Consider the following 14,089-nt stretch of genomic DNA (forward strand, 5'->3'; position numbering starts at 1 on the left):
TCCTGTTTACCATGTAAAATGATGAGCAGCCCTCTGGCTAAAGCATGTGAGACAGACCAGGACAGAGGATGCAGTGTTCACGGTAAGTGAAAGAACTGAGAGCCCTGAGAAATTGTGTTATTCGCTCACTGGGAGAAGTTTGCCAACTTACCAGCTTCCCAGATCTCTAGATCTTCAGAGTCTTCGGAGCATTAGTTTGGGTGAGTATTCAATCTTTTCCATCACTACTCTCCAAATCCATCTCAAAAGCAAATGGTAAACACAACTTCAGTCAAGTTTGAAGTCTTTTTTTTCTAATCTGAAAACAACAAGAAACTCCAAAATCTGGATAAAATATTCTACATCATTAACAAACTATGCTTAACGGGGACTTTTTCTCTTTCATTCAATTGGTCGCTATTTTAGTTATTGCCTCTAAAACCTAATACCTGAATACCTTGGAATTCTCACCAGCTCTTGTGGATAAACTTTACATTTATCAGCATGCAGCAAGTACCCATACGAACGCTAGGTGACGTCCTCGCATCTGTAATTGGAAACGTAATCTATAAGTATTGGCGCCCCACAGCCCCCGCCTCCACACCACGATCGTCTGGTGAAAAGATGAGGCACTAAATATTATTTTTTTAAATAAACTCTAAAACCATCAACGTTATAAAGTTACCGTCCAATCTCATTGGTTGTCCTTACCAGAGCATTTTTAATATCGTGTCCCTTCTTCTTTTGTTGGTTCTGTTGTGCCAACAAGTGATTTCCGATGTTTCTCTCTCTGTTTTTTTTAATTATCTTTATACGTCTAATAGCTTTGTTTGGTAAACAGTTTGCCCCATTTCAATGATGTGGATAGAACTGTGATGTTATATGTGTTGCAGTCTCTGATGTCCTCTGGATTTGTCTTAAAAAATACCTTTTTATCTTCAATGCGACTTTTTACCTGTATACTTCAGCTTTTATCTTGCAACAGAAATGTTGTTTCTGACTCAAACTGACTTGATATTATTCATTAGAGTATGTATTTAAACGGTTGTAAATGAGGTGTTGGCCTATAATCTATGAAAGATATGTCCAAACTATCTGTCATGAATTATATCAAGTTATTCTGAACCACAAGCAACAATCCTGTCTCAGGGTAGAACCTGTAATCAGTTTTTTTGCCAAAGTGAGTTTTATATATCCTTCATTTATCCAGGTAAAACGTCTCACTGACACTAAAATGTTTCATTGACATTAAAAAAAAAGTTTGGTTTTTTTGGCCAAGAGGGCAGTTGGAGTTAAAACAAATATATCATAGGGTCCATAACGATATTCAAAGTGGACAACAGGACTAGATTCATTATCTTGTAGGTAGAATAACGTAGAGTGGTAAAGATACTTGCATATCGCTGACTACATCGGAAGTCACTTTTTGTTACGACTCTGTTCAAAGTGAGATATCCTGATTTGTTCGCCCTATCTTTGATGTCCACGTCCCCGTGGTGTCCGAGTCCTACCGGCTGCGCTGGGTTACGCGCCTTTGCTTTAGAAAAAAAAAAAACAGACAGAAGGAAAACTTCATAGAAATGGCGGAGGGTGCTTCGACTCTCAAGGGCTTGAGAGCCCAAATGGGTAAGAAATATGTTGGCAGTTGTGTCTATTTGTGAACCGCTTGTGTCTTAAGGTGTTGCACTCACTTTCTAACATTTGCAGTCAACTGCCGCCTCTGACCGGGTTGTTTGAGCGGTCAGCTTTTCTAGCTAGTAACGTTAGCTCGCTGCCCGGTTATGAGCCGAGTATGGACGCGGAAAATATCTGCAACTTCTTCCCACATTAAAAGTTACACGTTTGGTTGATTTTGTTAGCTGATGGTTGTGCTGATAACTTTTAAGGGAAGCAAATGGACTGTTCTAACTCGCTGTAAGTTAAATGCGTGCAGTTAACGTTCAGCTAAAGCTGCAACTATACGTCTTGCAGCCTGAGACCCGGTTGATATGCCACTACTTCTGCATTGTCACCTTTCACGCAAATTAATAACGTTGTACAGGAAAGTGGTTTTATGTGAGTTTATCGGAGTAGATAGGCGTCCTCTAAATTCTTTGTAAACTAAGCTAGCTTCTGTGTAACTGGTAAAAATAGTACTGGTTTGGATGTCGTTGCTCTTCGCTCCGAGAATCCTGTCAAACGTGGTCTTCTGTTGATCTTTGTCAGGAAGCTTTTTCTGATCGGGTCATGCATTTTCTAATAGCGGCGAGCTGATTTGATGCCCAGTACAGAAACCAGCAGGCAATTTATTTTCTCCACCCGTGGATCAGGCGGTTCATAGTGTATCAGCAGTTTTGTAGCTTCCTGCTTGAAACTCATCTTATCTTATGTTAAGTGATCTCTTCCCTCTCCCACATTCATTGTCCCACATTCATGCTTATTTGCTGACATATGGCATAACCCCCTTAGCGCTCCAGGGAGGGCAACTATAACAATGTCTGACCTGAATTTCAGATAAAGCTGCACTGTCAAACGCTGAGCCCTGAGCTCTCTCAGGACTGTGTAGCTGTTTTTCCTTAAATGCTTAGATGCACTGATACTATAGTTTTGGTTGGACCAGCAGCCATGTGTCGCCCACTGTTCTGTTAAGCAAAATGCACATTGGCCTTTTGGAGATTGCACTATGTACAAGCTGAAGTCTATCAGTGGGGCCATCCAGATTTGGACGTGGATGTTTACTGTGTTTGTATCTGCCTGTATCAACGCATGGTTTGTTATGGCTGGCTGAGCAGTCAAGCCTTTTTTTTTCCTGTTTAAAAAAAACCAAACTGTTTTAGCGTAAAAATGGATTTTCTACATACCCAGATTGGGTGTAGGCATGTTTTACTCCTGGCAACAAATGGATCACATTCTAGTGCCGTTCTTCTTCCTGTTTTCTTTCATTTTTCCATTCAGTGTTTTCAGTCTGGCCCTCAGTTCTGTGGTGGGTTTTTTTGGTTGTTTTTTTTTTTCTTTTAATGAATATTTCTACCAAGTTTAGAGGTATGCGTTTGTGTCCTAGGCTTTATGAGGAGTTAAAACATGTCTTCAGCAAAAGTCCTTCAGCTTTCAGTCAAAGTGGAGGACTGACAATAATAAAATAATGCTAGGAATCTAGCTCATGTACATGGTCATTTCCACAAGAATGTGAGAAAGGAGAAAAGTACCCTGCTATTATGAAGCGAGATCACACTGCTGCAAGTAACACTGCAAGGTTGTCCGGATCCTGGCTTAACACATGCTGCAGCAGAATTAAAAGCATGAGAAGTATTTCTGAACTGGGTTAGATTTAACCAAAGGAGGAAATGAACCACCCTCAATTTTGATGTGTAGCTTCTTGGATTTGTACACTTAACTCTGGTTGTGTAGCAGAAGTGCCCCATCTTTTGATTTTTACCTCTTAAAATGATTGAGAGGATGTGTTACATTTTCCACACTCATGTATGCACGTACCAAATGATTTGAATAGCAAAACATGCTAATTTGTGTAGACTATAACTAACCTTAGACTAACCCCAGGGTAGTTTAGTTCATGAGGCGTTAGTTTGTATGTTTATATATCGTTGGTACTTCATTTTATGTTATCTAACACTAATATTTCCATCTCCACAAAGACAGATTCTCTACCAGCTTTGGTGAGCTGGGATAGCTTACGGACAAATTTCCAAATTGTCCCCTCTTGAAAGTCTTTGAATAGAAAGTTTTTGTGTCTTTGGGCAACATGTCAGAGCTTATTTCAACATGGTTCTCGACCTACACACAGCAACAAAGACCAAACGCATGAATAATGGGTTCAAGAGATGTTACACAACAAGTAAATGTCAGATATTCAGGGATTTTGGCTCTTCCACCACAGAAAAATTACAAAAAGTCATGGATTAATTTATCTAATAATAAACATATTTTTGCTTATCAAAGGAGGAAAAATAACAAAATGTATAGACTTCAAAAAGCTAACACATGCTCTTTGCTTTCAATGTCTGCACATCAATGGTGCGGATGTGGATAGTCACTCCTCAAATAGTCATGAAGATTAGTTCCACACTCTTGGCACCAAGAATGTTTTGGTTCAATAAGTCTTCTAAACTGTATAGTTTAAAGTGTGGTCGACTTGGCTGTACTTCTTGGGGTTTAATTAGAAATCTAGAGAATGTATATATTTATATTTTCTGCTTTTTTTTTTCTTTTTTTTTTTAGCTTAACCCTATAGGACTGAAAAATAACACAACACTATAGGATATGAGCAGTATATAATTATTAAAAATAGTGGATGTGAGAATGATTACATTTGTTGATGTTTATTTTTTCTGTGCAAGACAAAATGGTCCACTTAGAGCAGGAGACTCTCTTGGAAAGTTGTCATCATCATCCTGCTGGTACTACAAATAGCCTGGGCTTACCTTTACATGAGTAGGTCTTGGTAATCCCATAGAAGATTTAGTGTGTTTGTGCGTGCGTGTTTCTTAGGCATCTATCAGCTGTGTCATCCATCCTGAAATTTTGTGTTGGTTGGCTCATTGTGTTGGTAACCTTTCAGTCAAATATGATAATTTTCTGAATTTGTGAAAAAATAAAATTAATTGAAAAAAATAAAGTAATCAGTGGTTCAGGTTCATGTTTGCCTGCATATTTGCATCTGATAGTGATCAATTGGAATTACAAGGCCATGTAGTCAATATCAAATGTTAATCCACCCTTATATTTAGCAACGTAGGCACTTCCTGTGCAGCAAGCTATTTAGTTGCACCATGCTGCAGGGCACAATAAAGAGTGCAGTTGAAAGGAACCATGGAAAGAAAACCCTGATCCACTGATCTGACTCTTGTGTGTCCACTATACTAATATGTGATGGAAGTTGTAAAAACGTCTTATGAGTATTCTTGTTGTTAAGAGAACTAGCATTTGCCTCTGACTGTTATGATACAAGGCTGACTGGCCTGTTTCCTGTTTCATGTTTTGTTTGGGCTGCAGAGCTGGGTCATTATCAGCCCCCCTGGTGGTCTTTACTGATGCCACAATAATCCATCAGAAGAAGGCAAATCATATTCAGTCGACAAGTATATCTGCTCTTTCTAATGCTAGAGATTCAGCATCACAACAGAAGTGCAGATTTATATTAAATGTTTGTAATATGTTACAGAGTAGGCAGTGCAGTGGAGTGGTGGCTGGTAGTGTTATGTTACAGCAAGGTTTGAAGCCAGCATGTTGTCTTTCTGTGTGGAGTTTGCATGTTCTCCCACAGCCTAAAGACATGCATAGGGATCGGTTAACTGGTGTGAGTGTGAGTGGTTGTCTGTGTTAACCCGGCAACAGATTGGTGATCTATCCAGGGCATATCTTGCTTCTGACAGCTGGGATAGGCTCTATCCCCCCACCCCCTAAGTGTTAAGCGTTAGATTAATTACCAGCTAAAATTCACAACTTTAGACTTTATGATTGCTGTTTTTGGAGATTGAATATTATCTGCAGTTTTTTTGCTTGTTGGTTGTTTTTTTTGTTTTGTTTTGTTTTTTTGTCCCACATTTTCAGCTACCGGTGATTCTTGCTCAGAACATCTGCAGTTATCAATTCCTCTCCAAACAATTGAGGAAAACATCACTCTGAAAATATATAATCTATCAAACAGAGTTTGAACAAGCAGTCATCCACAGCTTTTATCTCTTGCATGTGCCGTTTGAGACAGCTCATCAGCATTCTTCTGGTTTTGGCCTGATAATGGTCATCCCAGAAAACACTGATACATTATCAACATTTGAACTCTCAAATTGCAAAGAGATTTGAAAGTTCAAAGAGTTACAACAAAGCATTTCAGATAGTGTAAAGAGGATTGTGTATAAAAAAATATATATATATATATATATATATATATATATATATATATATATATATATACACATACATACTTTGCATTAAAGTAAGTGAATCTATGACTAAATGAGCTTGTAAACCCTGGCTCACAAGATTCGATATGTTTAAAATTAGGGCTGAACGATATATCGCATTTGCGATAATATCGCGACATGATCAAGTGCAATTTTCTAACCGCAAAGGCTGCGATTATACTGCGATTATATTATACAATTCATGGGCTGCATCCTCCTGAGGCCGCATTTGTAGACCGATTACGTCACAGCGACGCGCCGAAGGCTGTCCAAATTACTACCATATCCCAGAATTCATAGCGCGGCCCAGCCAAACTCCAGTTTCCAGCAATGGCGGCCGCTACTAAGTTTTAAAATTACTCATACTAATCTTTCTGGGTCACAAAATAAACTTTTAACATATTTTCAGGCGAGAAAGTAGTTGTGTAAACATCAAATATCTGCTCGGTTTATCAAGATATCCCATATTTGCAAAAGTGCTTCGACGTTTTCAGAGGCGTCTGCTACCCACCAGCTCGACAGCTAGCCGGGAGCTCGAGGGTTACTGATGCGGCCGAGAACGGCACAACTCCCGGCACATCATTTTCAGATCACCGCGGAGTTTCGCTGCTCGGGTTAAACGTAATATATAAGTCACTTAGACAACCTAAAAATGTTATTGTTGGGCTTTTTTCAGTGTTTTGTTTGTTCGTGAGTAAATCGGTTTGGCTGAGATTAAAGTTATTAGATTAGATAAAATAAAACTTTATTAATCCCCCGGGTGGGTTCCTCCTTGGTTTTCACACAGCTGACTAAACGTCAAACAGAAAACTTATTAAACAGAAGTATGAGACAGTCGAGAATTTACACCAGTGTCTGGTTATATTTTAGATAGCAAGAAGCAGACGGCCGAGTTTATTAAACTCCACCGAGACAGCGGTGACGCTAATCAGAACTAGCCTTCTGATTCAGAAGGCTAGACCGTCCAATTTCACGCCTTTAAACTTTAAAGGCGTGTTTGTGTGTGTGTTTATACAATTGCTATTATGTTTGCACTTTATGTGTAATGTTACTGACTGCAGAGATCAGTAAGATGTGTGTATTTTTTATTTATTAGTTTTATTTATTTAATATTATTTTTTAATTGAATGACTGTCTAGTAGTTCACAGATGTCGAAAAACTGAGTGTGGTAAAGCCACTGATTTTTTTTATGTATATTTCTGCAATCTGCACATTGTACTGACTTTCATTTTAATGTTTACACCAGGGTTCCTTGTCAGCACTTTATGCTCAGATGTTTGTAAGCTAAAAATAAACTATTGTGTATGTTCAAATATACTGTTGTGATTGAAGAAGTTAAATAAAAATGTCAGTCATCAATTCATGCATCACCTCATGTCATCATAACAGAGGTCTGTCTTCCAGGAAAGAACAGTTTAAAATTAATGTAATATAGTATTGGCCATACTATATGATGTATTGCTTGTCTTTGTTTAATAATACAGAAGACAAAGACCTTAAAAAATAATCGCATCGCAATCGCAATATTGGGGCAAAAAATCGCAATTAGATTATTTTCCATAATCGTTCAGCCCTATTTAAAATGCTTCCCCGGTGACTGTTAGAAAAGTTTAAACTTACAAGAAGGACTCCAAAAATATTTTAATCAAGTTGTTTACATGTTTGTTGATTGCCATCAATACTCATGTATTACAATAATAAGAATGATGATAATAATAATGATAATAATGATGATAGTTATACTTTGACAATGAATGCTAAAGATGAGTCCAGTAGCTTACTTGGTTATGTAGGATTTATGTGCCATCCATTTAGATGGGTTCAGAAATATCATGCAAATATTTCTGTAACCCAATGCAGACTCGTCACGGGGCGACTGCTTTTACTGCCTCACATTCTGAGCGAGGAAAAAAAACATGCTCCGTCTCATGTCTTTAAGGTTTTGCTGAATCGTGGTGTAGCAGGGATGATGTATGTTAATGTGTGCAAATCTCCATAGTGATGGAGGGATGAGTGAGTGCCTCTGATTGGCTCTTTTCATTTCTATGAGCACACCTGGCTCTCTTGAGGTCTGTTGGGAAAACAGTGTCTCTTCTCGCAATCTCATGAAAGCACTTTAATCAACACATGAATGTGTCTGATAGCAGAGATTTGTCTCATTTTATTCCAAGATGCATCTCTTGCTTGGATGTATTTATATATATTTTGCTTATTCCTTAAAACTACAGTCACTACTACTGTGACTGTGGAAGCCAAAAACCCAGTAAAAATTTATTTTACAGGTGATTATGCTGCACACTAGTAGACTTTTTTTTTTTTTTTTTTAGCTTAACAGCTGCTGCCTCCTCAGTTTGCACTTTCTGTCATACTTCCCTCTTTGCAGACAGTACAGTTTCCTGAAATTACAATCTTGAAGTATGAAACCTACTACAGAATGACCAAGGTCAAACTTCATGCTTGGATTATCAGCTAAATTGTTTACATTGTTTTATATAAATATAGCATTTCATCACCCGCTTTATAAACGTATCCTTATTCTGCTGCAGTTTGTTATATCACCACCATTTCATTAACTGTTAATAAAAACACTTTAAATTGCAAATTACAAATTTGATATGATTTGACACTGAGTCCTGAGTGAGTCTTCAGGCTTGGTTTGTTTCTCTTTGTTGTAGCTATGACTCATCTAATTTCTGAGTCAGTACGATCCTTGATACAGGCATAAGCATGAATGAGAAGCACTTCACCTGTCCTTGCTGTCTGTAACTTAATATCTATCTTATCTTGTGACGGTGTACCCCATTGTTTTTTTCTGATTTTTCACTCTAATAGGGAAAAATATGTTGATTGTAGAGTTATAGAGGTTTCATCAGTGTCCAGTCATCCATATTTTAGACACTAGTAACCAAACATATAATGTAAACTCCTATAACTTTAATAAAGATTTTCTATTACTGTATTCCTTGTGGAATTGTATGATTGCCAAGTATTTGTTGCCTAATGACAAAAAAATAGTGACTGATAAGTAATTTATGAATCCTCTGTCTATTTACGAGTAATCTGCTACGTGTTGTGTGACAGCAAAACTGTTTAAAGTGCAGTTAAATCTTTCGTCATTTATTGATTTCTCCAAATGGAATGAAGAGGAGAGTCTGAGTACAAAAGTGAAGTGACTTGTAAACATCCAGCTGTACACTTCGACCCTTCATAAACGTCTCTGACTGGAGAGCATTGAGGTTGCCGTTTGGATAATTGGTGCATGAATAGTTAACCTGACAGGTCTAATTTCCTTTGCTTCACTGGGGTAAACAATTTCTAGTAAGTCAACAGTTCTTACTGCTAAATTTGGCACTGTTGCATTGTGTAAGAAGGGTCCATTGTCTTCTCTGCCTTACAGAGTAAGGTAATACTTGTAGAGTTGATTTCTATACAAGGAGAACATGCTACACTCGGAAAACCATTCAGTGTCTATGGTGGGTGAGTGGTTTGCTCATAGCAACCTGGTGAAAAGCTTTGTTTTCTTAAATTCAATCTCTCTGGGGCTGCTTCTTTTAAAGCTGTCTATAGTATATGTTACCCTGGTGGCAAATAATGTGGGATTATGAGGGTTGTGAGAATTCAGTGAGCATAGACTGTTTGAGGTGCTGGTGCGTGGCCTGTCATGATGATGCTTTGCATAGCTCAAATACTGATTGGTTCAAAAGTTGTCTAAAACTGGAAAGAGAATAATAGCTGAGTTGATCACAAAGAGGAAGAAAAGCAAAAACACATCAAAGATAAAAAAGAACACATGGAAAGCACAGATAATGCATGCAGGGGACAGTTTTCATTCTTTTTTAACAACCAGTTTTACTTCAGTATCAGTACCGAATAGTTCATTGTATCTTATGACTTCTGTCTTCTCAGCAGCATAGGGTTAAACAACAGGGCCAACAACAGCACAAAGACAACTGAGAGTAGCCCACATTACCGGTTGTTCCAAGTATTTTGACAGTACGCCACATGATAGCTACAGCATGTAGACGTAGGTTTGCAAAGCTCTGTGTAGGACGGGCAGTGCATCTTGTAACAGCTGTTTACAAACATCCCAGTGATTCAGTCATGGAGGTTTTGAGTGTGAAGCAATCTGAGTAGCATTAAACTTGACAATGGGTTCCTTAACCCATGCATTCATCTGGGTAGCAGCCGGCAGTTAATAATTGAAAAATTGTGCTTTTAAATTACTATTTGTAATACATAGAAGACGGTAAAGACCAGCATCTTGCTTTATCCACCAACTAAATGAAAATAGATTTAGAATAAGGACACATGATTCATGTTAACATGGGAAAATAAATACTGGATTTGCTTGATGGTATCATTGTTTTTTTGTTTTTTTGTTTTTTTAATTCAAAGAAAAAGTACTATGCTTTTCGCATGAGCAGTCTAACAAGATCAAGAACATTTTTTCTTCAGTCACTTAGAATACCTTTGTGCGACAACAGTGTTGCTTCCTTAAACAATTATTGGCTCTATTTATCCTATTGCACCACTTGGACAATCATTTTTATAAGGTCCCAGTTTGTTAGTACTTAAGGAGCTCCTTTGCAACAAGAAATCTCCAGAGCTTTCCTAATATCTCCAGCATTTTAACTTTATTATGACATTAGTCATATGAGATAAATTGCTTGTGTTAAAACCTGGAGAGAGAGTCTTTTCTGGATCTTTTTTAAAAAGCATATGAAAAGTTGTTTTCATAATAGAAAATATATATTTTTAAGATTAACAATAGGATTGCTTAGTTGCAATGGAGACGGTGAGATGCTTTCACAGTCACAGGACTATCATTTTGCTCTTTGTCAGCATTTATATAATGCCAACAAGAAGGGAAGAAACTGGTAACTGATACCACAGCTCATAAAGCTTGATCATGTCCTTCATGTGCTTCCTTCCTGACTTTCTGTCCTTTAACCATACTTTTTTTTTTTTTTTTTATGAATAGTTTTGGCTGAAGAAAGGACTATTGACCCTGCGATAGTTTGATGGGAGAGCTGATCTTCTCTTGGAGTTAGACTTTTTATAGGACAGACTGCACGCACATCAACTGTTAAAGCAATGATTGTGTTTTTGGGTACATGTGGAAATTAGTCATCAGTTGGTTTTATGTTTTCTGGATATTTTTATACTTATGAAATTTTGTACACCTGTGGGCGCACATGCTGTATACCAGGAAGCTAACAAGGGCTTTATTCTACTTTATCATTGAAGCTTGTCACAGAAAGCACTGTATGAATAACTACACAGCTGACCACAAACATGGTTGAATAACTGGATTGTTGTATAGCTTCAGATCTATTAGATCTCTCCAGATTTACCATTCATATGGAAAGCAAACAAAACAGAACAAAAAACAACTTATTCATATTGTTTTGGTTTGAACTAATGGTTTAAACAGACTGTACTTGCTGTGCTTTGGGCCTTAGTATTGCCCCCTTGTAAGGTGCTTGCATGCCATCAAGCTCAACTTTTAGATCAGTGTCTTGGCCAAGGACCCTTTGCTATCTAAAATAGACCTCCGAACAGACTAAGACAAAGCAACCAAAAACTGTTCTGTTATTTGAACATCTTTTGAGAGATAAGTGCCAAATCTTAGCCAAAACGTAACTGGTATTTAACAAACATTTGGATGTTTACCAGTGGAAGCCGTATTCCCTGCAAGGTACTGCTGACATGTCCAGAGTTTCCTGTTGCTGGATAAGTGATTAGGAATACAAGTGTGGGTTTTTTTTTGTTTGTTTGTTTTCTTTGTGTGTGTCGTGGAAACAAATACAATTTGTATAACATTAGTCTTTTGGTCCCTCATCACACTGTCTTTTAATTGATACTGGGCTGCCACAAACGATTATTTTGATAGTCGACTAGTCACCGATTATTTTTGCGATTAGTCGACTAATCAGATCATCATCCATTGGAGTAAAACGTACAGCTTATTGCACTGGCAGCATCTGCTCTTATATAACTATCATTAGCTTACAGCTTTAAGTGTTTAAGGTATGTGCTAACTAAACATAAAGACAAGATGATAGTTTATTAAATTGTAATGAAATTTGCAGATTGTTTCGGTGAAGTTTAATAAACTCCTTGCTATCTAAAATATAACAGGACACCGGAGTATATTCTCGAGCATCTCACACTTCTGATAACCAGTTGTCTTCTTGACGTTTATTCAGCTGTGCAAAAACTATAACTTTAATCTCAGCCAAACCGATTTACTCAGGAACAAATAAAATACTAAAAAAAGCCAAATAATGACATTTTGAAGTTATCTAAGTGACTTATATATATTTAACCTGAGTAGCGAAAGACGGCGGTGGGTTTGAAAACGATTTGCCGGGAGTCCGGTGTTCTCACGGCTCTAGTGACTTTGCCCCCAGCTAGCTATTGAGCTAGTGGGTAACAGACATCTCCGAAAACGTCGGCGCGCTTTTGAAAATATGCGGTGTCTTGATAAACTGAGCAGATATTTGAGGTTTACACAGCTACATTCTCGCCTGAAAATATGTTAAAAGTTTATTTTGTGACCCAGAAAGAATAATAAGAGTAATATTAAAACTAACCAGCTGCCGCCATTGTTGGAAACTGAGCTGGGCTGCGCTATGAATTCTGGGACACAGCTTCTTCTTCTTTGGGGTTTAACAGCAGCTGGCATCCTTGTACATGCAGTGTTGCCATCTTCTGTTTCAGTCCGTTATTACACTCTTAAATCCTACTACTTATTCCTGCGTCTTTTATGATCTTACAAAGCTTCAAACAACGCGTCAACTATTAAATCAGTCGTCGACGATTTTGATAGTCGATGTAATCGTGACTAGTCGACTAATCGTGGCAGCCCTAATTGATACAAATCAAATCATTTGAATTTCTGAATCTGGAGTTTTTATATCCATGATCCAAACTGGAATTGACAGATTAAAAGTGGCCACTCCCTTTTGTAAAAGGCCATCTTTAAAATGGTAGTGAACGATGCACTTATTCGGTCCAAATCTCACCACACCAGCATAATTCTCCCACAATTCTCAATGTGGAATCAGAGATGGTGGAAGTATAGCACGACATTGTGAGTCTACCTTTTATGCAGACATCAGATTGGTGCTGTTACTGTGTCTACTGTTGGCTTTAAAAGCGCAACAGTGTTGCATTGCTACCTCTTTCTGCCTTGCATACACTTTATGCAGAATAGGCAAAATAGTGGCACATTATTCCTGCCTTGAACAAGCTGTGTAAAAGGACTTGTTTGTTCTCTCATTCAGCTGCAGCTGCACAGGCACAAGCCGAGGAAAGGCGCAGCTTGGCGGGAAACAGCCCAGGACCTACAAATAACACACCAGCTAAACCTCAGGGGTGCAGGCCAGGTAAATGACACTACATCTTGACACAGAATCAAACTGGTTATTACAGATATTACCCTCTCGTGAGGTTATTGTCGTCCATAATCTGAAACATTAGATGCAACTCCCAATGCTTTTCTGCCATCCTCTCAGTGTGGCTTAATGCAGGTAAATCTTAGTCATCACCTTATTACCGTAACAGTTGACAAAGCTCATTAATGAGTCACATGCACACATCTGCCTGCCTGATACAAAGCCTTTGTTACGCTATGCTGCATTGTAATCCACCATCAAGTTATATGTGTAAGTATTCATGCACATGCTTTACCTATAAACCACATATGCACGTGTGCCTGCAGTACTTGACGGTGCCACACTTAGAACAGACGACAGACTGCGGGTGGCAAAAGAGAGACGTGAGGAGGCAGAGAGACAACAGGGTAAGAGGATAACCCCAGTTTTGGGATTAAGATATTTTAGCCAAAGAACTATAGTAAATACTCAAATAATCTGATATTGAGTTTATTAAATGAGCAATGGTTTTATTCATTTTAAACAAAAATACCTAACAATTGGATATAGCTGTTAGCTGCAACCCACCAATAGAAATCTTTCATTTACTTAGTTTGGTCTTACTAATATGTTAATTCAGTACAAATAATAATAATAATAATGGATTGGATTTATATAGCGCTTTTCAAGGCACCCAAAGCGCTTTACAATGCCACTATTCATTCACTCGCATTCACACACTGGTGGAGGCAAGCTACAAAAAACAAACAAACAAAAAAACAACAACATACTGACGAGTGATTTCTTTGTACTGCATGCTCATATTGCCA

General features: G+C 38.0%; 1 protein-coding gene across 11 annotated transcripts in view; it reads left to right on the plus strand.

Annotated features, from left to right (window-relative positions):
- Positions 1–1,469: 1,469 nt before the first annotated feature.
- map7d3 (MAP7 domain containing 3) overlaps positions 1,470–14,089 on the plus strand; it is a 30,018-nt gene continuing 17,398 nt past the window's right edge. For 5 of the 11 annotated variants that reach the window (XM_082556838.1, XM_082556840.1, XM_082556832.1 and 2 more), the window contains exons 1-3: positions 1,471–1,605; positions 13,170–13,271; positions 13,607–13,687. In XM_082556838.1, coding sequence (XP_082412964.1) covers positions 1,560–1,605; positions 13,170–13,271; positions 13,607–13,687 — 229 coding nt within the window. In that variant the 5' untranslated portion in view covers positions 1,471–1,559. Of the gene's footprint in view, positions 1,606–13,169; positions 13,272–13,606; positions 13,688–14,089 lie in introns of all 11 variants that reach the window. The other 6 variants (XM_082556831.1, XM_082556834.1, XM_082556837.1 and 3 more) reach the window with 2 other exon arrangements.

The sequence above is a fragment of the Aulonocara stuartgranti genome, assembly GCF_965226115.1.
Source record: "Aulonocara stuartgranti genome assembly, chromosome: 2".
NCBI lineage: Eukaryota > Metazoa > Chordata > Actinopteri > Cichliformes > Cichlidae > Aulonocara > Aulonocara stuartgranti.